At 40.8% G+C, this 21,984-nt stretch overlaps 1 protein-coding gene across 2 annotated transcripts in view; it reads right to left on the bottom strand.

The window, feature by feature from the left end:
* Nucleotides 1-119: 119 nt before the first annotated feature.
* The window catches only part of agrn (agrin), a 175,190-nt gene continuing 153,325 nt past the window's right edge, over nucleotides 120-21,984 (bottom strand). For both annotated transcript variants that reach the window (XM_061264995.1, XM_061265006.1), the window contains 9 exons: nucleotides 20,169-20,259; nucleotides 19,885-20,049; nucleotides 19,553-19,664; nucleotides 14,184-14,300; nucleotides 12,580-12,763; nucleotides 12,023-12,113; nucleotides 6,946-7,170; nucleotides 3,548-3,651; nucleotides 120-2,359 (listed from right to left, as the gene is read on the bottom strand). In XM_061264995.1, coding sequence (XP_061120979.1) covers nucleotides 2,199-2,359; nucleotides 3,548-3,651; nucleotides 6,946-7,170; nucleotides 12,023-12,113; nucleotides 12,580-12,763; nucleotides 14,184-14,300; nucleotides 19,553-19,664; nucleotides 19,885-20,049; nucleotides 20,169-20,259 — 1,250 coding nt within the window. In that variant the 3' untranslated portion in view covers nucleotides 120-2,198. The remainder of the gene's footprint in view (nucleotides 2,360-3,547; nucleotides 3,652-6,945; nucleotides 7,171-12,022; nucleotides 12,114-12,579; nucleotides 12,764-14,183; nucleotides 14,301-19,552; nucleotides 19,665-19,884; nucleotides 20,050-20,168; nucleotides 20,260-21,984) is intronic.

The raw sequence follows: 21,984 nt of genomic DNA, 5'->3' as shown, positions 1-21,984 counted from the left end.
ATGACAATTTGTTGAAATCAGCATTTTGGCACCATCAAATTCTGAAATACTGTATTATTAAACCAAAATATTTAAAGCCCACCCCTCAAAAAATAAAATAAACAATGACAAGAATGAACTCCATTTTGGTTGACATTTTATTTCATGATGGTAAGAACACAAGACAAAGGTCATAAAGTTAGTAATGTTCAGGTCATGCCACTTTTACTCAATGCACTGCCGTTTTAAGAAGTTTGTGATCAGACAGTCGCTTACACCCACTTTTAGATATAAATAAGGAACAGAAGAGAGGATCTGAACATTCCTCTTGTCGTGTTTTTTTTAACTATCACTATCTGTCATTATTATTCCTATTATATGGGGATGGAGTTTATCAATCGGCTAAAATAAGGACGATGCTTAGAGTCAAGGTGACTGGTGGCTTTAAAGGCAATTCCGAGTTGACATTAAATCATGTGGCATTATTGTCTGGTGTCACATACCAATATACATGTATGTATATTTTTTTAAGGTGTCGCCACCTCAATGGATCCAAACCAAAGAACAGGGTGGCCAAAATAAGATATAGAGAGCGAGTGTTGGAATTGCAATGTGGCTTGATACACCAGAAAAGGGCTTCCTGATTTCACCTGATATTATGCACGACAGTTATATTATAGCTTTAGTGACATCCCTCCCCCATGTACATTTATCAAAGTGTGGAAGAAGAGACATGGCTCCAGTGTATATTACTAAAACAAACAAACAGACCTCCACAGATAACACATTTAGCTAAATTTACACTTAAAACAGGTGGCCTGTACATAAAAAAAAAAAATGGTTGCCAGATTATTTCAGAGGGGGAACATTAAGAAAGTAAACCAACAAGACCGTTTGCTACCCAACCACAAAACAGATTTTGTTATAGAATATATTGCCAAAGATCTCATATCAAAAGAAGATATCAGTCATCACAGCTTATTGTGGTTCAGCAGTTCCTCGTTGCGTCGCTGAATGTTACAAACCCATGCGCTACTACAGTATGTTAGTTAACATTGATTTGTGGCTGTTATGGCTTCAACAAGAGTCGCAGTCTCTCTCAACAGCCGCATCGGATTCTTCCAGCAATGTGGAATATAAAAAAAAGGGAACTCAAGTCTTTTGTTGATTGTTGATTTGTCGGGCAAAATACATGCCAGAATAATCGTCTCTTTTTCCTTGCGTTGCTCTTTTTTCCATCCTCCCGGAGAACAACTTTCCCCCTTTTGCACCATTCAAGATTCTTGTGTAATACCTGGAAAAAGCTTTGGACAATGAACCGATACCTTTGCTATTGTAGAGGGAAGAAAGGTTGTTTTTTTTTCCATGTGTTTCTTTTGCGGGATTAAAGACAAAACAATTGACACTGCATACGTCCATGCATTAATAGTGGTCATCATGAGTGATAATTTGATGAAAAAAAAATACATGCCTCTCTCTGAGGAGAAGCCACCTCTAATATTCACAGTCTCTGGTATTATTTATAAACTCTATAATTATTCATAAGACTTTGTTCCAGATGTTAGATGTGTTAGAGTCTGACAGGCTTCAGTTCCAGTAAATATCGGTATCAGTTTCAAATTAATAAATTTTTGGTGCTGTGAAGAGCGATGGGAGTGGATTTTTTTTTTTTTTTTGTACTTTGTCACCGTAGCAGCTTGACTGATCTCAAAGAGTTCCATTAGAGAAATACAATGAGTTGGGAGGTGGTGAGGGAATGTAGTATTATATAACATGTATATAGTATATATATTATTGTATGTTAAAAGAATTTGGGGGAATAGAAATGACGATATGGTACCACAACAAGGGATTAAGTAACAATCAACACCAGAATTCAAGTCATGAGTAAAGTCAATAAGCAACCTTTTTGGTTACCTTGGCAACAGACTTAACAGCAAAACTATTACACCGAAAATGTTTTAAACGTTGATTTAAAAAAAAGGCAATGGACATGTGAATGTAGGTGCAGATTAAAGGAAATTGTGAAAAAAAAACCAACAAGAAATTTGAAAACATTTTCTCCCCGCACCAAAAATAATTGATGAACAGTATACAAAAATAGAAAACAATTACAGCAGGAGACATGGGTGCTATGGATTGAGTGGAAAAGACGAGGAGGATTTCTTGCGTATTGACTGATTTGCTTTTTCATTTCGCAGTGTTTTTTCCGTGCCTGCTTATTTGGCCGCCGGACAATGTAATATTTGGGGGCTATTCAGGGCGTCTTCCACCAGGTGAAGCTCCACGCCATCCACCAGCACGTCCTTGATGCAGCCCACAAAGCCCGTGCTGTAGGCCTTGGGCAGCCGACGTGCCACCGCCACTTCTTCCAGACCGCCTGAGGACGACAGCAGACAAGATGCTCGAACCATGACAAATCAAACAAATTTCAGAAGCAGATGCAATACACTAAAAGTACAACAATTAGAATATTGTAAAATGAACATCTCACAGTGCCAATCCAAACTGAGCATTATTATCTTGGTAAAGGCAAAATTTTAGATTTTGATATCTAAATTGGAAAGTAACCTTTTTGAGGGCTGTCAATGTGATTTAATCTCAGCATGAACAGACTGGAATGGTTATTGTCTAATATGAACTTCACAGTTTTGGAGTTCAAAAGGATTGATTCAGTCCATTCTGCTTTCTATTTTAGCACCTTTTCCATTTAAATCCAATTTTAAATGGATTTTCATATGCTTTGAAGAGACACGGTGACCTAGATGGCTCGTGTTGGACGGCTCCTATTCTCTTACAATATGTTTGATTTTGAGTTACACTTGTGCTCAGTCAAACTAGTCTTCTTTCTCAACTTATTAGCAACTTTTTCTTAAAATAGTCACAATGTCCTATTGGATCAGGGCTCGTACATTCTCCTCATCAGTGATGTCCCCCCGACTTATCCGCTGGGCTCAGAGTTCACTTTCCTGTCAAAAGCTCTTTACCTCTTCAGTCCCGGACATCTTAATCGGATTGGGCCCCTTAGAAACCGGGGATCGACAGGCCTAATTTCACGCGCATTACCGTCGAATTAATGACGGATGGTGAAAAGGGGATTTGAAAAGAAGGGCCCTCGATGGAAGGATTAGAGGATCATATCTCCTTGCTGCAGGGCTCAGTTGTTGCAATTGACTTGATGTTGTCACCTGAATGCAAGAACACACCTCCATTGGCTCTAGTAAGATGAAAGATTTGGTTCAGCTTGGTACACATGATAATGCCTTTCGACTGTAAAAAGCCCCAAAATACAAAAGTTGACCAGAACCACCACATTTTTTGGTATGCCTTTGTTGCAATAGCATTTAAGTCCTAAATCTTCGCTAAATCCATTTAATGGCTTTTAATGCTATTTTAAAGACGTACAAAAACATTAATTCCGTGCATTTGCACGGGCCCACAGATGAGAAAACCACTGGAACCGGCTCAGCTGGAGCAAAGACTTCTCTTGATGGAGCGAATTTTAGTAGACATCCTCAGGAGCAAATGCTATATTTCTCCATTTCTCTATTCAAGTGTGGCCGCCTACCCAGCCAAAGCGCTCCGTCCGTGTCCAGCTGAGTTGCCGCCAAAGGCGACGATCCTGTCACTGCTGCCTCATTGCCGACTTGTAGCGATCCATCTCGTAGCGCTCTGCGGAGGACAGGGTTGTTGTTTAGAAGCAAGTGTGTCATACTCAATAGCTGTAAAACGTTTTTTAATTTAATCTGAAGCATCATGACTCCACAGCTCCGCTGGCAGCACACTAAGCACCCCCATAAACGCCTTTGCCAAGCAGCGTTCTAAATGGGCCCGCCTAGCAGCAAACAGATGCCGCAGGAGTAGCGTTCATACAAGGTGGCTGGGAGCGCACGCTCAGGGATTGTGACGACGGGGATAATTTGAACCCACTAAAGTGTCATTCCAACTGAGGGGGCATCATTAAAACGGCAAGCAACACAGATTGTGGCACTATAACTACACATGCTGTGATTTACACCGCCGTCAACATTCAAATTATCTCGTGTGCCTCTAAGCGTGCCAGGGATGAGACAGACATGAACTGTTTCTTTGCTTGGTATGGATGTTGAGTGATCAATTATCGCCGCTTTCTTACACAACGGAAGCAATGTAATTATCCCCCGTACTTAAATCGACAGCCACGTTGAAAGCTAATTAATGTCCAGCAGGCTGAAGGTGATAAATGGGTCACGCTCAAATTTCCAGCAGTTAATTTGTTTCTAATGACAGAATCCTTTAATGTGATATTGCCATGCACAACAATCACTGCACGCTGCCTTTCTATAGTAAAGCCCCGGGCTATATGAGCTGCATCTTTGGCTTTGCCAAGGAGGTTATATGCATTTTTTTTGAATGATGAATTGTGAAGAGAATTATCCACAAATTAACATGTTATGTCTAATCCAGATGAATTGAATATTTGAGAATCAAAGATGGAGCCTTAAGGCTGGCAGTTAAAATCAGGTCTTTTATTTTCACTTTTCCACCCTTTTTGTCATTTAATGTGGATTGTGTGTTGTGTAAACCCGTTGTGGATTGTTTTCAGCGCTTTTGGCTGTGACTTTCATCGGAGGAGGCGTAAACGTATATCTATCTGCGCCTGTTGTTTGCGCCTTCACGCCTTGCTTTTTGTTGATTGAAAAATGTCGGCTCTGATTGCAATGGAGCTGCAAGAAGAGTGTTTTCCAGAAGGAGACATCAAGAGGATCCGAGTCGATGTTAAAAAGTACAGCGAAGTGAGAGAGACAACTAAATGAGACAGGAACTGAACCAATCATTCTGTATGTGTTACTCGCCGATGGACTAACTGCCAGCTGTTGGAAAACTACAGCTGCTTGTTTACTTTCATAAAAGCTCGTAGCAAACTTGAGCGACTGTGATCATGACAACAACGGTCAATGGAGACGTCAATCTTGCTCCTCTCTCATCTTCTAACGGCTTCGAACAACATGTGCAACTAGAGCAGGGGTGTCAAGCTCTTTTTTTTCGCGGGCCGCATTGTCGTCATAGTTTCCTTCAAAGGGCCATAATATCTGTGAATGCCTTATATTATATACAGTATAGGCGACACAACAAATTGATGAATTGCTAGTTTTGAAATCAGAGACGAGTAAAAACTGTGAATATTTTAAAAAGATGAATGTAGTAAAAATCGCTAGCAATATCTCTATTTATTTTAAGTGAAGACAATTTGTAGTCGATGTACAATTTGTCTTTGCGGGCCACATAAACTGATGTGACGAGCCGTATCTGGCCCCTGGGCCTTGAGTTTGACACTTAAGAACTACAGGAAACACGACTCTTGGTGGATTAGATTGAAAATGATCCAATATCGGATGTGTGTGCAGGACTTTGTAATGACAAATAATTTCTGATTCAGATTTCAGTTAAAAGCAGTTGATGCTTAACATTGACAATCTAACGTTTTCATTACTTTATCACCCCCGAAAGCACACCATTTTTTATCTCCTGAGATTACTGCAGGGCAGGGGTCACTAACCTTTTTGAAAATGAGAGCTACTTTGGTACTAATTAGTGAGAAGGAAGGACTACCAATTTGATACAAGTTTGCATTGCCCCATTTAATCAAAATGCTCTTAAGAATATTAGTATTTGTTATTAATGTTAAATAATTTCATTTTTACACAGTGATCGTGTTAATGATGTCTTACAATAATTAGAAAATGGATAAATATATGCCACACCACTTTTTTCATGGATCTCTGACAGTATTGTTTGCATTTTTAAACAATCCTTTCTACAACGATGCCTTATCACCGGTGAGCTATTTCTAGAACAGCTCCGCAGGTTACTCATGTGGTCATGAGGGGCACAATGTTGATGACCCCTGCAGTAGGGGATACTACTGTTTTTCTTTTTAATCATTAACACTATATAGGGCTGCATGGAGGAGCACTGGTTAGCACGTGCGCTTCGCAGTTCAGAGGTCACGGGTTCGATTCCACCTTCTGGCCCTCCTTGTGTGGAGTTTGCATGCTCTTCCCGTGCCTGCGTGAGTTTTCTCTGGGTGCTCCGGTTTCCTCCCACATTGGCCACTCCAAATTGCCCGTCGGTGGGAGTGAGAGTTCCGCTGGTTGTTTGTCTCTGTGTGTCCTGCGATTGTCTGGCGACCAGTTAAGGGTGTCCCCCCCCTACTGCCTGAAGTCAGCTCCAGCACACCCGCGACCCTCATGAGGATAAGCGGTTCGGATGAATGAATGAATAAATCTACCATATAATGTTTTGTTACATTATTTACAATCATAAGATTGTAAAGTATTGTACATTTGATCGATCAGTTGGTATGAGGTAGTATGTGCCATAGTAGAGGCCTGTGCTCTTTGTGTGCTCTGATGTTTTCATATATATACATCAGAGTATATATATATACTGTATACGCAAGTGGTACAGTCAAATGAACACTATTTTCCCGCAAAACTTGATTACCCAAAGGGGAAGGCGCAGAGCTCACTGAGAGGGTATAAAAAGCTCCAGGTTTGCCCCGCTCTCATCTAATTTGTGGTAATCTGATTAATTGCAAATGTAATTTTGAACTAAATTCCCAAAGTGTGGCATCAGCTGTCACGCTAGGAGCGTGATCTTCAAGATACATCTGTGTGTGTTGGGATTCGGCTTCATGCAATTTTAATGACATTATTATTTAATTTTCCCATGTGGAGCCTAAGTGCTGCTGCATGTTCTTCCTTCCTCACCATTCATTAATGCATCTGTAGAACTGGTTCTGCAATGCGCATCGCGCTCAAGCATGACCAGGCGTGGAAATAACCTTAATCTGAGACTAATCTGTCAACTCGCAGCGCATCAGAGGATTGATGCAAGGGATCGCAGCGACAGGAATAGAATATGGATGAAGTGTAATCCCATCAAAGTGAGAAAGCCTTTGCTCGCTGCTACAGCACAACTCACCTGCTAGCCTTGATGCGTATCCAGCGGTTGGTGTCGACGCGCACTGAAGAGCGCAACACCACTGGCTTGGAGCCCAGGTCGTACATCATCTGAACACGACCGTCCACGACGGCCAGAGCGATGTAGTCGGAACGCTCCACCCCCTTCCCGCTCCACAACACGAGGCCTTGGGTCGCCTCCGTGCGAATGCTCAGCTCAAATTTGTTCACCAGCAGAGCCTTTTCGCTAGGGGCAGAACAACGGAAGCGTGAATGACATGTTGATATTGTTTCAGTTGCTGAAGAGTTCAAATAGGAGAGCAACCTAGTCCAAACATAGGTTGGTGAGTAGCAAGGTAGCTTGATAGTAAAAGTACGGAATATTATTCATTTCCAGGGAGGACGATTGGTTGAATGTTGCAAAACACAGTGGAACCTCTAAAGTGAAAAGGCACAATTCGGAATTGGACTTGCCAAAGACCTCTGTGAAGCAAGCATCATTGCTTTTTCGTTGGCGTTTTCATACTATCCAATAGGATGTCTTTGGAAGATTCACAAAACTATGAGCACCATCTCAAGTCCTTTATCCACATTGCGTATTGGGGAGCATTCGGAATGCAGACTGTGTTTAAGTGTAGCAGGGGGTTGTTTGTCTACTGAGCGGGAGTGGTTCGCACCCTCTCTTCTTGTGTCTGTCTTCAGTGGCATGTTTGATCTTCAGACTCTTGCCCGCTAACAATCTGGGAGAGTGAAGATAAGATGCTATCCCCGAAGTGGCACTGCACGGAACGGCCAAGGATGCACTTACAATCACCATACTAGCATATTAAAAAAACAAACAAAAAACAAAACAAAAACAGCTTGTGTTCTTGATGTTTTCTCGGTCGGGTGACAACGGACACCCCATCTATTAAAAATCCGACCATTTGCTGGCGTGTGTGTTCGTATGTACAATTTTGTGTGCACACCATCAATCGGTATCCGTGTAATTGTTAGTACATCTGGAACACGGCTATAATCCACCTCCCTCAAAGGGTATTTAAACACAAAGACAAGGTGAGGACAACAAACAACCAGTGGCACATGGATGGAAAAAAACAACACCAAGACCTGGGTAAAAAAGATTAGACGAGACAGATGACATGGCGCAGGAGTCAGCGTGGAAAAAACAGAGGCTCGTGGGAGTGCTTTTCGATGTGCAGAAATAAAGAGGTACACTATGAAGAGAGATGAGGCAATATTTATCAGCTCGTCAAGGAACAACAATAATGTGGTTCACCTCAGCAGAAACAAAATGACTGTTTTATTGTATATTTCTTATATACAAACAAAGTTGACCCCCATGTCTCTATTTTAAAAATATATCCCGGATTTAAAGCTTATTCATGATCTGAATCTGCTGAGGTTACAAGAAAAACCAACAAAAATGGAATGATTTAAAAGTATCGTATTTTTCCCCATAAAGAAAGAGGAAAAAAAAAACTAAAACAAATAAAGCTCAGCGAATCCTCTTCTGGCAAAACCTCAAAGAGCTTACAGGGACCAATAAATCTCCATCCGAGCAGCTTGTCAGTGATAAGTTCAAGGTTATTAAGTGAGCTGAATATATCATGAATAAAACAACGGCGTGCATGCGAGGTTTGGAAATCTCATATACGCCGCTGACTTCCGAGACTGCTACTGTGTCGTTGCCTCTGTTTTTATAAATGGTTGGATTTTATCTACTACTAACACGTGTTCAAATTCTCTGAAAGCACTATGCTCAATGGGTCTCTACTCCAAGTTTGACTCTAGGTGGCAGCAGAGTGTAAAATACAGTCAAGAGCGCACTGGCGGGAGTGTCTCGGAGACTCTGGATCCAGTGCCGCTATCAGAGCCTTGAATTTGGATGAAGTCAAGTGCGTGGAGAGGTTCAGTGCGACTCATCGTTGTAATTTGCCGTGATTAAAACGATGCTGCATCCACGGAGGGAGATTTAGCCCGCTGAGCAAATGGGGAGGGTTTGTCTAAGAAGAAGATGGGAGATGAGAAATGAGAGACCGCAAGTCTTAAAGCTCCGAGAGACTCACCTCTGGTCAGATGGGGTTTCCACAGACTCGGGACTTCAGGCAAAGGGGGGAGGGGAGAAAGTCAACGGCATGCAAGGTAAGCGGAGAGGCCAGAAGGACAAAGGGAAGGAGGGTTGTTGTGATCTAAAGCTGAGAAAAGCTAAAGTGCTCCACTACAATATCCACCATGGCGACTGTCGCTATCCTCCGTTGTAATCATAGGTGTGCCACTCGGAATGGCCATTTTAAAACAACCGATTGCTTGTTGACCCCCCAAATTTTTGTTGACCATGCGGAATTTTACGTCACACAAAAATGGCTCCCACAATTAATCTATCCATTTTTTATGCCGCTTACCCTGTTCAATGGTCTAAATTATTGATGTATTTTATTCTCAGATATGGTTTCTTAACCCAATTCATTTTTTCCAGGAAATCTTTTGTAGTCCCAGTATTTTGCAATGTCCTTTCTGCATCAACTGTTTCACTGAAACTTTATCTCAAACAATCATCCAAGGGTGCCAAAAGAAATACAGTTGGTTGTCAAGTTTGCTGACAGTCAAATTGTCGAGTCCCAACAAAACAGGTTTTAGATTATTACCGTTGTCAGCCATGTGGCACTAGTGCAAGAAAACCACGGCAGATAAAAGCTACTATGGTAAATCAGTGGTCCTCGAAAGCCGCTACCCTCCACGTTTTAGATTTTAGGGACTAGAGTGAGGTTGGCAGCATGCAGGCACTGGATTTAACTTGACTCCAACTCCACTGCATTTGCCTTAAAATTAACTCTTATGTCACAAGAAACAATAGGATCCACTTACAATTTTATTACAGTTGATTTGTGCAACTGAATGCAAAGACAATTAGTTCAGTCTCGCGGGTCTCTTTGTTTTGCTTTGAGCACAGCTTTTTAACACATTTAATTGGTGAAATATAATTACTTCTTGGAAAAGGATTTTACTGTAAGATTGCAAGCTGTTATGTACCACATTACTGCAACCTATAATCACTGCGCCGGTTTTTGTTTTCCCGATTCAGCAATCAAGACAATTCCCCCGAATATCCATCGTGTAGTGCCTCATTCACACAGCGACCATGAACGCAAGCTCTCTAGGGCAGCGCTATTGGATCAAGGTGGCTAATGTGCCACAATGCCCCGGAAACAAGCATCTTTTAATGGACATGTAAAGTGTATTCATGATCAGGATCTCCACCTAGCATAACCTCATTCAGCCAGCAGCCAATTTTCTGAACAGGGAAGTATGCCACAGAGTAGCATCAATTAACTTGAGTGGTGAATAAGACACACTAGTCAAAAAATGGGGTCAAGTGCCATAGCGGCTGGGAGTCATTGCCACATATGATTTGTCATTGAAATAATGGGCCTCGAGCCAAATCGACCTACGCTTTTTAGACACGGGCAAAGCCAGCTCAAAGGATGCTCCGAGTGGTAGTACCATTAACCCGAGGTGAACATTTGACTTTGCGCCCTCGAAAAGGCACTTAATGGCCTCTGTGAGAAATGTATTCATTTCCATGACAAAATCAAATCAAGCTGAATTGATCCGTGCACCTGCGGAGCGCTGCGCCCCAGCTCCGCTTACTTAGACTCCAATTCATTGTGGCTTTTTACCAAATGTGACATCCATTCAACTTTTGACAGTCTGGCTCCGAGGAGCCGCTGTCCCGCCTCCTGTTAAGTGGGATTGATACCTGTGGATACACACTGCAAGAGCTCGCAACTGGAGGTCTTCTCTACAAGGGTGGGGGGGTGGAGGCTTACATCTGTGATTAATATGTTGGTGCCTTTATCCAGGGCCTGTAGGGAATTTAATTATTCCTCATAATAGATTTTGGGGAGAAAAAAAACAGATAAAAAACCTTGGTCTGGAATCTAGTAAGCTTTTTCTACATTGGGGTTACAGTACTTACCAGGCTAATGATCAAATAATAAACTGTACAAGCACAAGAAACTAGGTCAGTATATTCTTGCTGTTTTTCAAGAGGGGGGGGGGTCTCTTCTACTTCATGTTCCACATTCCAGCTAACAGCATTTAGTGCAAAAATGCATGGCAGTTCATCTTGTATATGAACCATGCATAAAATATTGCACGTTTTCGATAAAGCATTTGAATTTCTCTAGGGTACAGGCGCAATGCTTATCATGCACACATTCATGCTTGTCTTTGCATTGGAGGAGGACGAGAGGAACAGAAAGGATCTAATGACACTGCAAAATGTCTTGAAAAGAAAGAAATCGCTCAAACTGAAATATGGAGGTGAACTGAATGGAGTTGGGATGGTTATTGTCTGCATATAAATGACAATATGACCGGAAAGGTTTTGGATTTTTTAGTGTCTTGGGTTTTGTTAATTATTAAAAAAATGGACAGTTTTGTTGCTGTTAGTTTGGCTTGATTTGAAGCTGGGCAATTTCTTAATAGACATTTTGTCTACTTACTCTGGGATCTCATTGGTCAGTTGGCTATGGTGGGAGAGGAAAGACAGTGAGGGACATTTGATGTGAGAACAGACACACAAAGACAGAAGAGGTCAAGACTAATACTGGACGAAGCAAACAACGCACAAAGACAGACAGTGTGTTTTCTCTGTTTAGATATTGTTTCTAATAACCCCTGCGGCAATCTTCACTCTGAAGGCGTAGAAATGTCAAACCGGCGGCCTAGCGAGACATAAGCTTGTGTTTTCTTGGGTAGTTCCCCAAAGCGCTTTTACATTGATGCCATCAGCTTTATCTTCTTGTAAAATGTCAGATAACGCGAGTCTCACAACTGTCATTATGCAAAACAACAACATAGTTTACTCAGGGCAACACTTTGATTGTCTAATGTCTTGGTACTTTGTGAAACAGTGTTAAAAGAAAGCCCATTAGCTCGCTGCTAGTCCCCTTGAAGCGTCTGAGCTGATGATATCATCAAGCTTGTCATCACAGCTTAGTGAGGGAGGGGCGAGACACATAGTTTATTCAGTTAATATGGCAATTAGGATGCATTAGGCTCAAATGGGGACATGCTCTTGTCCTCTTCCTTACCTCCTTGTGACGGCGTTGTGGTATTCGATGAATGTCCGGCCGTCAAAGGCAACGGCCTCCGTGTCAGTCCCGGCAGACTTCTCGTAAATGGCTGTGAAGGAAGGGGCAGGATGGGAGAGCGGGGGATTGTTGAGGAGATGAGCTCACACCGATCAATAAGGAGGAAGATACGGTCATCAGAGCCGACGCGGGAGTGCCGCTACATATTTAATTAACGTGAAAAGGACAGACGACCACGTGCGCAAGGTTAATGGTAGAGGCGGGGGATGTTATTCTAAGATGCATCGAGCCACGGTTCATTTAAAGTTCTCAGGCAGGTATGATATAAAGTACATGGAGTCGCCTGTTGCTGAAGTGCTCGTTGATTCACTTCATAATTTTCCAGAGTGCTACTTTAGTTTAAGGATTAAAGAACTATAATATTGGTTTAACTATGTAATATTGCTAAAATAAAATGTGGCGCACGAGATCCCATCTGTCCATTTTCAATAGGTTAAGTCATTTCTTTTAAGATGTCCAAAAGCATGAGAAAAAAAAAGATGAGCCAAGTTACTTACTGTTCTGACAGTGTCCCCCGGAGTAGCCACTGAGGCACACACACTCATAAGTGTCCAGCTGGGGGTTGCAACGCCCGCCATTGTGGCAGGGTTCCCGGGAACATGCGTGCTCCTGGAACATGGCCAGATTCTGGGAGCGCAGGGCGTTTTCTTCTCGGAGGATGGGCGTGCCCATCAAAATGATCTATTGCAAAAGCACAATCAAGTCAGTGAGTCAAATCAATCCATGCCACGTAAAGGGGAGCGCTACATAACATTTGAATGTATTTATGTACCGGATGGTTTTAGACGATGAGGCATACTTCACAATTGGAGGCGGGGCCACGGAGCAAAAATACATCAACATTATTTCTTACTGTTGCTTTAATCTGCATGTTTTGGGAAAACCGCATATCATCTACACTTTGCTTTAGTAGGAGAAGAGCAAAATCACATACAATCCTGAAGGAGCAAGATGTCGGCATCTCATATTATAACTGGCGCTCATGTAATACAAAGTGTATGTTCCACTCGACATCATACTGAGAACTCAACACCTTTTAGAGATAATTAACTTCTCTCCAGTGGCCACGTAAGACAAACACCACACTTAGCTTATGGTTTTCTCCAAAGTGTCAAGGGAAACTTTGTAGAAGAGAACTAATGACAAGTTTATGCAAACAGTAACATCCTGCCTTTGTTCTGCTGGGCTATTTTTGTCATTTTACTGGAGAGCGAGAGAAGGGAATGATTAAAAAAAGATGCTGTTAGTGGAAAGATCTAAGGCAAACAAAAAGAGACTTGAGCATTCTATTAATAATTGCGTGGCATGCTAATCCAAATGAGCAGTGCCACTTTGATCTTGGAATGTAAAAAAGAACATTAATACGACAGTGGATAAAGTGACAACTTGACGACTAATATAGAATTGCTTGACATTTGTATGGGCCAAAAGAATAAGTCATTATATAGTACAGAGGAAGCTACACATTTGAATATGCTGATCAATTTGTAATTTGTTTGCCTTAACAACCACTTTGTTTTCATTGGATATAATAGAAATTGAATTCAAACCTAATGTAAATAATAAAACCTTTGTTGACTGTGGATGGAATTTTAAGAATATTAAAACATGGAGGGATGTCACATAATATTTTTACAAAGACATAGTGAAAACAAAGAAAAACACTGATGCTAAAAACAATTACTTTGATGGTGAACGTGATTCAATATAATATCGGGAAGGACTGCTTAACTAGCTTTAAGAAGATATGCACTAGTTGCGCTAGTTCTAGCTTAACTGCGGAAGAGTTAATGAATATGCAGAGGAAAACTTTACAGCGCACATTGCGTTCTTGTTTTTATTGATGACCTTTAGTCAAGTTTGCCATGTTTTACTGAAGTCAGCAAATACTTTGTTGCCATAATTGTCACAAAAACTCAAACAAGAAAAACACAATAAAATCCGTTTTATCTAATGTCATGGGAAAGTATGTGACAGCAAGCAAGACAGTAGTTCAAACTATGAATTTTTAATCAACTTTAGAGGCTCCACCGTAAAAACGCCGCAGGCAGAGGAAATGTCACAACAGTCCTTCAGGAAATAAATGCTTGCAAACATTTACCTTTTGGATCGTTCCCTTGAAGCCTTCTGTGAGGGCGGCACTTCGTGCAAGTCGACTATAGTCAGGAGCCCCACCAACAAAGAGAGACTCTTTCAGGTTTAGGTCCACGTGGAGGTTCTGATGAGACAGGATAACAAATTGGTATCAACTGGGGAAACTACAACAAATTCATGAGGGAAAAAAAATGCTCCTAAGATTGCTTTAAAAAGTAATCTGTTTTTGCAGTGCTTTTCCATTCAGGCCACGATGGTTTATGGAGTCATACGTTTTGTGTCCTGTGAGCCTGAAATAAGTTGCATCCTTTTAGTTGATATATATATAAAGTGGGAGATTAATGTAGCACATTTGCACATACGCCATTGTAACAAATAGATTCTGGCATTAAAATGATCCATATTCGTTTTGGAGCCCGCCGAGGCTATAACCGCACTTCCTCGCCCTCAACACACATCAGCGCAGTTGATGTATTACAACGTAATTAATTTCTATGTCTGCTGAGAGGGTGGTCAATTATCTTCTAGATGTGAGGCATTAAAAGCAAGTACAAAAGAGAATTGCTCTGCGGTATGAATTTCTTTTCAAGACATTCCAAATGTGAACAGCACTATGTGGACCGCAGACCTCCACCAAGGCAGAACAATCCTCATATGCATCTACACTGTAAACAATTGTAAACCTTCATAATGCCAAAGTTGGTCATTTCGATGCATCCATCATTCAGTGAATGAAAATTTAAAAAAATATTTTGTTCAACGTTAACACAAATTCCAAACAATCCCACCCAATCCTGTTCCCACTAAAAACGGGTAAGACACCTGTATTATTTTGTAAAATATATTTAACGCAAAACGGCTTGGCACACAAGTAAGGAAAGACATTTTATTTTTATCCTAAGTGGGCCACTAATTGCCAGTGGAAAAACATGGACTTAATTGCTGGAAAAATGATGGAAGAGGACAAATAAACAGGCTTTGTGTAGGTGAGCTGGAGAGGGATTTGGAATGCGCGAGGCAGAGAGGCTTGGCTAAAGCTGAGATTGTGTTACTGCATCCAACGGAGACCTATTGGGGGCTTAGGCCAAGGTGGCTGGACCCAGATGTGAGTGCATTCGCTCTGCTTCACCAATGCTGTCATCTGCTGCAGGACGGCAATGGCGCAGAGCCCCAAATTGTGTTGCTACATGCACAAGTAGAGATACTTTATAAATGGGAATATTACATCATGATTCATCTTTTTATTGTGCGATGTTCAAATTCTTAAAGTGTGACTTGAAAATGTGTTTTGGTGTTATTTTGCTAGTAGGAAATCACTCTGTGTAGTGTTCAGTATGAATGAGTAAACTGCTTCTCATAAATTAAGACCTTTCCATCATCAATGTTTAGTACAATTTGCTGCAGTTAGAAAAGTAAAATCAATGTTTAATTAACCAAACAATATTTATTTTATTATATATATGTGTATAGCGATTCTTACACTTAGAGAATACAATAAAAATATAGGGGTGATTAAAAACATTGTTATTTTCATGTCATATTTTGACATTAATTGAAACTTTTTTTAAACGAGTTTGTAATTTTTGTTATATTGTCAGATTATGATTGTATTTCATGATATTTCATGATATTTTTCTCCACTGATTTGGAAATCCTCCCTTCCTGCATCCACCTATTTGAAAAAGGAATTAAACCCTTCTTGGAGGAGGTACTAAATAAGATGTGCGGAAAATAGAAAATAATTGAGAAGCACTGCACTAAAGTGGGATATCATACGATGAAATAGTGACGCGCTTGTGGATACAGCTGACTTCATCAAGCTTTCTGAAACTCCCTGTGCATCTGGGGTACTGTGGTCTAGAGCAAGTAGGGGAAGGGGGACTTGCTTACAAAACAAGTGAAAGCAGACTACAAAAGAACAACATGGATTTGCTCCTCAGTTCCTCCATGGCGTTTGCGGAGACATTTTTCACTGTCATTTTCATTGTCACAGCCAACAGCTGCGCGGCTTGACTTGGTATCCCCACCTACGCCGGGCTAATGAAGACATTTGCTGCCGCTTAAAAACAATGGCGGGCACAAAGATGGCAGCCTTCGCTTCTTTCTTCCCTTCCACCTTCACACCCCATCCGCCCCCGCAGCAGATGGACTGAGGTGAAAGCCAAAGTGTGTTTTTATAGAGCTCCCTGCCGGAGTGCAGTGAGTACGTACGTACAGGCTTATGAAATTCCACAAAGCTGCCTATCGGTCCACAGATTTTTATTTTTTTTATTATTACACAAAGAGAGGTGGGAGTGAGAAAACACAGTGAATTGCTCAAAATGAAACATGGGCAAAGGTGTGACTTGTCTCATTACCTTGCGTGATTTCTTATATCCAGACAGCACATTATAGAGAAAGAAAACAACAAATAAGGAGGAATAGAGTTATTGGAAGACCGGTAAGGGTGCACAGTGAGGCATGCCGAAACCTGCAGCAACATGCACACATTAAGCGCCTTCATGCACACAGGCCAAACATATGACCAAAGTTTAGTTTGAATTTTTTTTTTAATGAGCAGCCTGCAGCTCACAGTGATGAAGATTGTGATTCCCCAGGAATGTCGCAGAAGTGATCATTTGAAAATGTAAACACTTGAAGAAAACTATCGAAATAAAGCAAAGCGTTTTGATGACTAGCATTAATTGAAAAAAAACGTTAACGTTGATTTACATTATAACGTTAATTGAATCCAATTTTGGTTGGTGACACCTGGTCTATGCTTTTTGTTTCTTGCGTCCACATATGGCTATTTGTCATTGATTATGTTTTGGAGAAACAACAATGAAAAATAAAAGTTAATTTTGATTGTGTTTTTTTTTTTATTATCTAATTTTGTGAGATGATTGCACTTTGATTCAGTTTTTGTCATGCAATGATCTGTCCATACGTGTACTTTGTCTCTTTAAATTGCTGTCTTCACTCTACTGTTCCTCAATTATTGCCGGGTACTAAAAAAAAAAAACAGAACCAAAAATAACCGCCTCCTCCCCCGTGGGAAAGATAACAGGTGGTACGTCAAGGGGGCTGTAATTACCTTTACTACGGCGTGTGATACCACCATGTGTCATAGTTAACAACGACAGATGTGGCATCTGTAAAGCTGAAGCTTACTGTCATGTTGACAAGGTCACGATGTAAACAGCGCACAGCAACAGCTGATAAACATTTCAACAATTACCTGAAAATAGATTGGAAAAAACAATGTCCGCAAATAGGGAGCTAGCACTACAAAACAATATACTGCATATTCTATTACAAATTACTTCTTATTATTCAATTTTCACTTAGCATTCACTTGACAACCTGTTCTGACTTTTTTGGAAAGCATCATTGTTTGAGACAGATTTTTTAAAAATGTACTGTAATAAAATGTAAAATGTAACATGAACTAATGGGAAACAGCACGTTTACACAAATTAACATACTAATTTTGTAGAGGAATGGAGGAAAACAATTACATTTCAATTAACAACTCAATATGTTTCATTACTTTTGGATAACGTTCTGGATAAGAGTGCCTTGTTTTTTTAATTTTAACTATATTTTTTTTATAGTGTGAGTCAATATGACACCATTGGGATTGTCCAACCATCGGAATCATTTTGACATCACCCGTCTGTTCTCCATCCTCCATTATTAAGATGGCAGCATGCTAACTGTCCCAAATGCAAAACTCTACAATATGAATTGTTTTCGCCTGTATTCGCAGCCCAGACTTGTTGGAGGTCTGGAATTTTTGTGACAATCTAGTTTTTATGACCATTATGGCCAAAACAACAAACATTATGGTGGCCCGAGGCTTTTGCACAGTACTGTTTATTTCAAAATAGATCTTTAAATACAGAAGGACTGAAGCCTGAGCTGTGATAATACAGTATGTGAGACGGCAGGCAGTGCAGCATGCACGAGTCATTGTATAACTGCTTGACATGCACATATAAAAACTAAAAAAAAAAACGTATTGAAAGCTCATGCAGGAAGAATTTCATTGGGAAGATGAAAACGGAGCGCTGTGAAAGTGGCCCTCAATAAGCCTCATTTAAGGACGTGCAGCCATGATGTGAGAGTTGAACCAAAAATGTTATTTCTTCAGTCTGCGCCTTTGAAAGTATGTGCTTCATCATGCTGCCAGCCCGAGCTGTCCTTGGCATGATGAACAATCCCAGCATGCAATATATCGTGGATATAAATATATCTAAGTCCATTCCAGCGTGTGCGTACATTTTATTTGAAGAGTGGCGTCACTCGGATCGAAAGCTTTTTAACTAGCTTCACCTCATCTCTTACAGTCCCAACAGACCATTGCCATCCTCCACTGCCTTCTTTGCTTATTTTATTAAAATATTCCGCTTTCATTGGAGGAGTGAGACACAATTACCATATGGATGATGAAAGAAGGTAGCGGCAGGGAAGCAGCCAAGAGGAAAATTTGCTGTGTTGATTGTGAGGAGATGCCGGGAGTTAACAAAATGCGTGTTTCTAATCGCAAATTACACCGCTTAATGTAATTGGACGGCTCATGGCGGCTCATCGGGTGAAGGGCTCACCACCGTTTGAAAGTTTGCACCTGCTCAGTTGCACTAAAGAGTTTAGTGATGCCGCTATATGCCTATTAACAGTCTGACTTCATATACCGTAATTTTCGGACTATAAGTCGCATCGGAGTATAAGTACCAGCCATAAAATGCCCCAAAAAAGTGAATAAAAACATATATATGTATATAAATCGCTCCTGAGTATAAGTCGCCCCCCCACCCAAACTATGAAAAAAAAACGCGAGTTATAGTCCAAAAATTACGGTAAGTAAAGGTGCATTCCTGAAACTATTTTTCTTCGGGGTGTCTAAGCGAAATGAAAAGCTGACAAAAAAGGGGAATTGACAGGATTTCCTGACAGCTTGTCAAGAGTATCCCCCGATATCCGCAGCTATACCTCAAACTTTGATGAATGTCAGACTGGGATTTTTTTGCAAAAAGCCAAAGGGGCTGGTTCTAATCGTGGATTCCGAAAAAAAAAAAATTGGTGCTGAATTACCATAAATATTATGCTGGGTCAATCCACATCTTGCCTTTTTTTGTTGTGGTGTAACTGACTGACTAGCGAACACTAAACAAGCTGAATGCGAGCATTTGGCCACCTGTTGTGGCAGAGTTGAACATCGCTAAAAAAAAATACAAGCACATGAACAATAACAGTTGATGGAGGTTTTTGTAATGATGCAGTCGATGGAATAACAGGAAGTACGCGCACGGCAAAGCATACCAGATAGGCCCAAAAGCTACACATGCTAAAAGCAAGACAACATTTGCAGGATCTGGTTAGCGGGCTGCTTACCGGTGCCTCTCCTCGAACGGCGTCTTTCTTGTTCACCATGATCTCTCCTTTGCGATTGGAGCGCTCCAAATTGACCGTGTACCACATGTTGAGCCTGATTGGTTCTTTACTCCTGGATTACAAACACACATCGGTCTGTTCACACCATCAGGAAACGTACAATAAAGCCAAATAAAGTTAAGTCAATGAAAATATCACATCCGCTCAAGAAGGTCTAGCTGTGGTGTAAGAAAGCCTACGTCTGATTAAAATGTACGTTTAGCACAAAAACAGTAGCAGATGTTGTGACAAAAGTGGAACAAGCCTCATTACGAGCGTCAGTTTATGCCTACCTGATGGTAGCAGGGCCTTTGCCGAGGTCATAGCGGAACTCCAGGATCCCCTCATTGAGGGACAAAGAGATGAAGTCTCCCTTTCCGTCAGATTTTTGCCCGTTGTAGAAGATCAGGCCGTTGGAATCATTGGCCATGAGAACCACTGTCATGCTGACTTTTTGGCTGTACGCAAAGCAGAAAGGTCATACTTGCGTATGGACGACAGTTTGCTTGTTGGGTTTCAAATCAAGACCACACATTGATGAACACAAATATCTGGATGCAGGGGAATAGGAACTCACCGCAGATCATGTCCGTAAAGATGAAGTCCCTTGAGCTCCAGGTATGAGTCTCCATTGAAGAGTGGCATGTATGCCCCTCGCCTCTCAGCAACTGGAAGCACAAAAAGGGTGACCTCTTTAAAGTGGAGGCAATATAATAGAATAAGAATCTAAGCGAACAAGCGATAACCTGAATAATGTTGACTCAGATTTCCATTGCTTTTAATCAAATAACGGCAACTCAACAATGTCGATTGGAAACTTATTTTGACATTTACGTAAGTTAAAACATGCTTAAAGAGTGGTTAGCCAACTCTTTTGTTTTGAAAACAGATTTTTTTTTGTTGTGAAATATTGTTATATTTGATTCCACAAATTGTATTCTTACTACACGCAATTTCCCATCATAACATCCTTGAACAGTAAAACAAGTAAATAAATATAAGAAATGGTAGACATTTTGCAGGAAACATGAAAATCTAGGGTGAGGTAAACATACAGTAACTTCCTTAGCGGAGTTAACAAACCCCCAAAACAAACAAAAGAAGACATAGCAACCTGCCATGGTGTCACAGTCTAACAAACAACCTCTAAGGGTGTGTGGAGTGCCAGAGGACAGAATGCCACCATTGTATTATCTGTCTTTCTTTTTTCTCTTTTTAAAAAATGCATAACACGGTGTCTGCAGGATGTTCTGTTCCTGGCAAGAATTTGAAGTGACTTGACATTAGCTAAGCAATAGAGTGCAACTAGAGGGTATCGTGTTTTTGTTTGTGTTGTGGGGGATGTTTCTTCATGCCTTTCCTGATGCATTCCAAGTGTGGAAAGGAGCCACGCACACCTACTGCCTGATTCGTAATGGTCTGAAATTAGTAACTGTGTTGGGTAAGGCATACCGAGAGAACGCAAATGAGAAAGATCTTGGTGATGCACACCAGTTGGAAATTTACAGACAGCCCTCATATATGGGACTCATCTCTATTAATAGAAAACGGAGCTACTTGGAACACAATTTCTGACAGGACAGAGAAGAGACTTTTAAGTTATTATTATTTTTTGTATGTGAGAAAAATATGGGATGTCATAAAGAACAGAGTGACCATGAATGACAACCAGACCACATACGGATAACGAAGAGCATGTTTCCTTGCTTAAACCATCATCCACCATAATAGTTTGAGGATGGCAGTTTGGACTCTGGAACAAATTACTCTGCTTCCTTCAGAGTGACCTGGCCTGACCTATTTTTGACACGAGATGTTTTATTATTATTATTCCACTATTACCTATGAGAAAACAATTCTAAATTCAAACAATGAGTTAGTCAACAAATCAATTTTAGCTGGGCAACAATAACTCATCTAAAAAGTCATTTCAGTGGTGATCATTATTTCTAGTGATAGTTCCATTTCAGGTATTTATTTCGAGTGTTCATTATTCGTTCTTAAAGACAAATCCAATCAAACAAATCCCAAATTGCAATGGGTGACCATACTCGCAGCAATTGTAATAAATATTTGCACTTAGCGCATCGGCGGAATCAAATTACACAAATTAACTTTTATTTACTTAAAATCCGCCCATCTTTTTAACTGTTGTCAATACACTTTTCAAGGGTTTTGTCCAGCAAGCTGCTGCTTTATCTGCAAGCGCCCGTCAGGGGCTGACTGACATGCCCATTAATCACAACAGTCGGGGAGGGTTGGGGGGGTGGGGTGGGATTATTCATTTCATTGATTCCTGTGTAAAAATAAATAAATAAAAATCACCTTTTGGGTTGGGAGACACTCTCAGTGGGATGGCATTGATTTTGCTTCAAATCCAGCTATTTGATTTG

Source organism: Syngnathus typhle, linkage group LG2 (genome assembly GCF_033458585.1).
Source record: "Syngnathus typhle isolate RoL2023-S1 ecotype Sweden linkage group LG2, RoL_Styp_1.0, whole genome shotgun sequence".
Classification (NCBI taxonomy): Eukaryota; Metazoa; Chordata; class Actinopteri; order Syngnathiformes; family Syngnathidae; genus Syngnathus; species Syngnathus typhle.
Note: the sequence above shows the minus strand (reverse complement) of the source record. Positions and strands in the feature narration are given on the sequence as shown.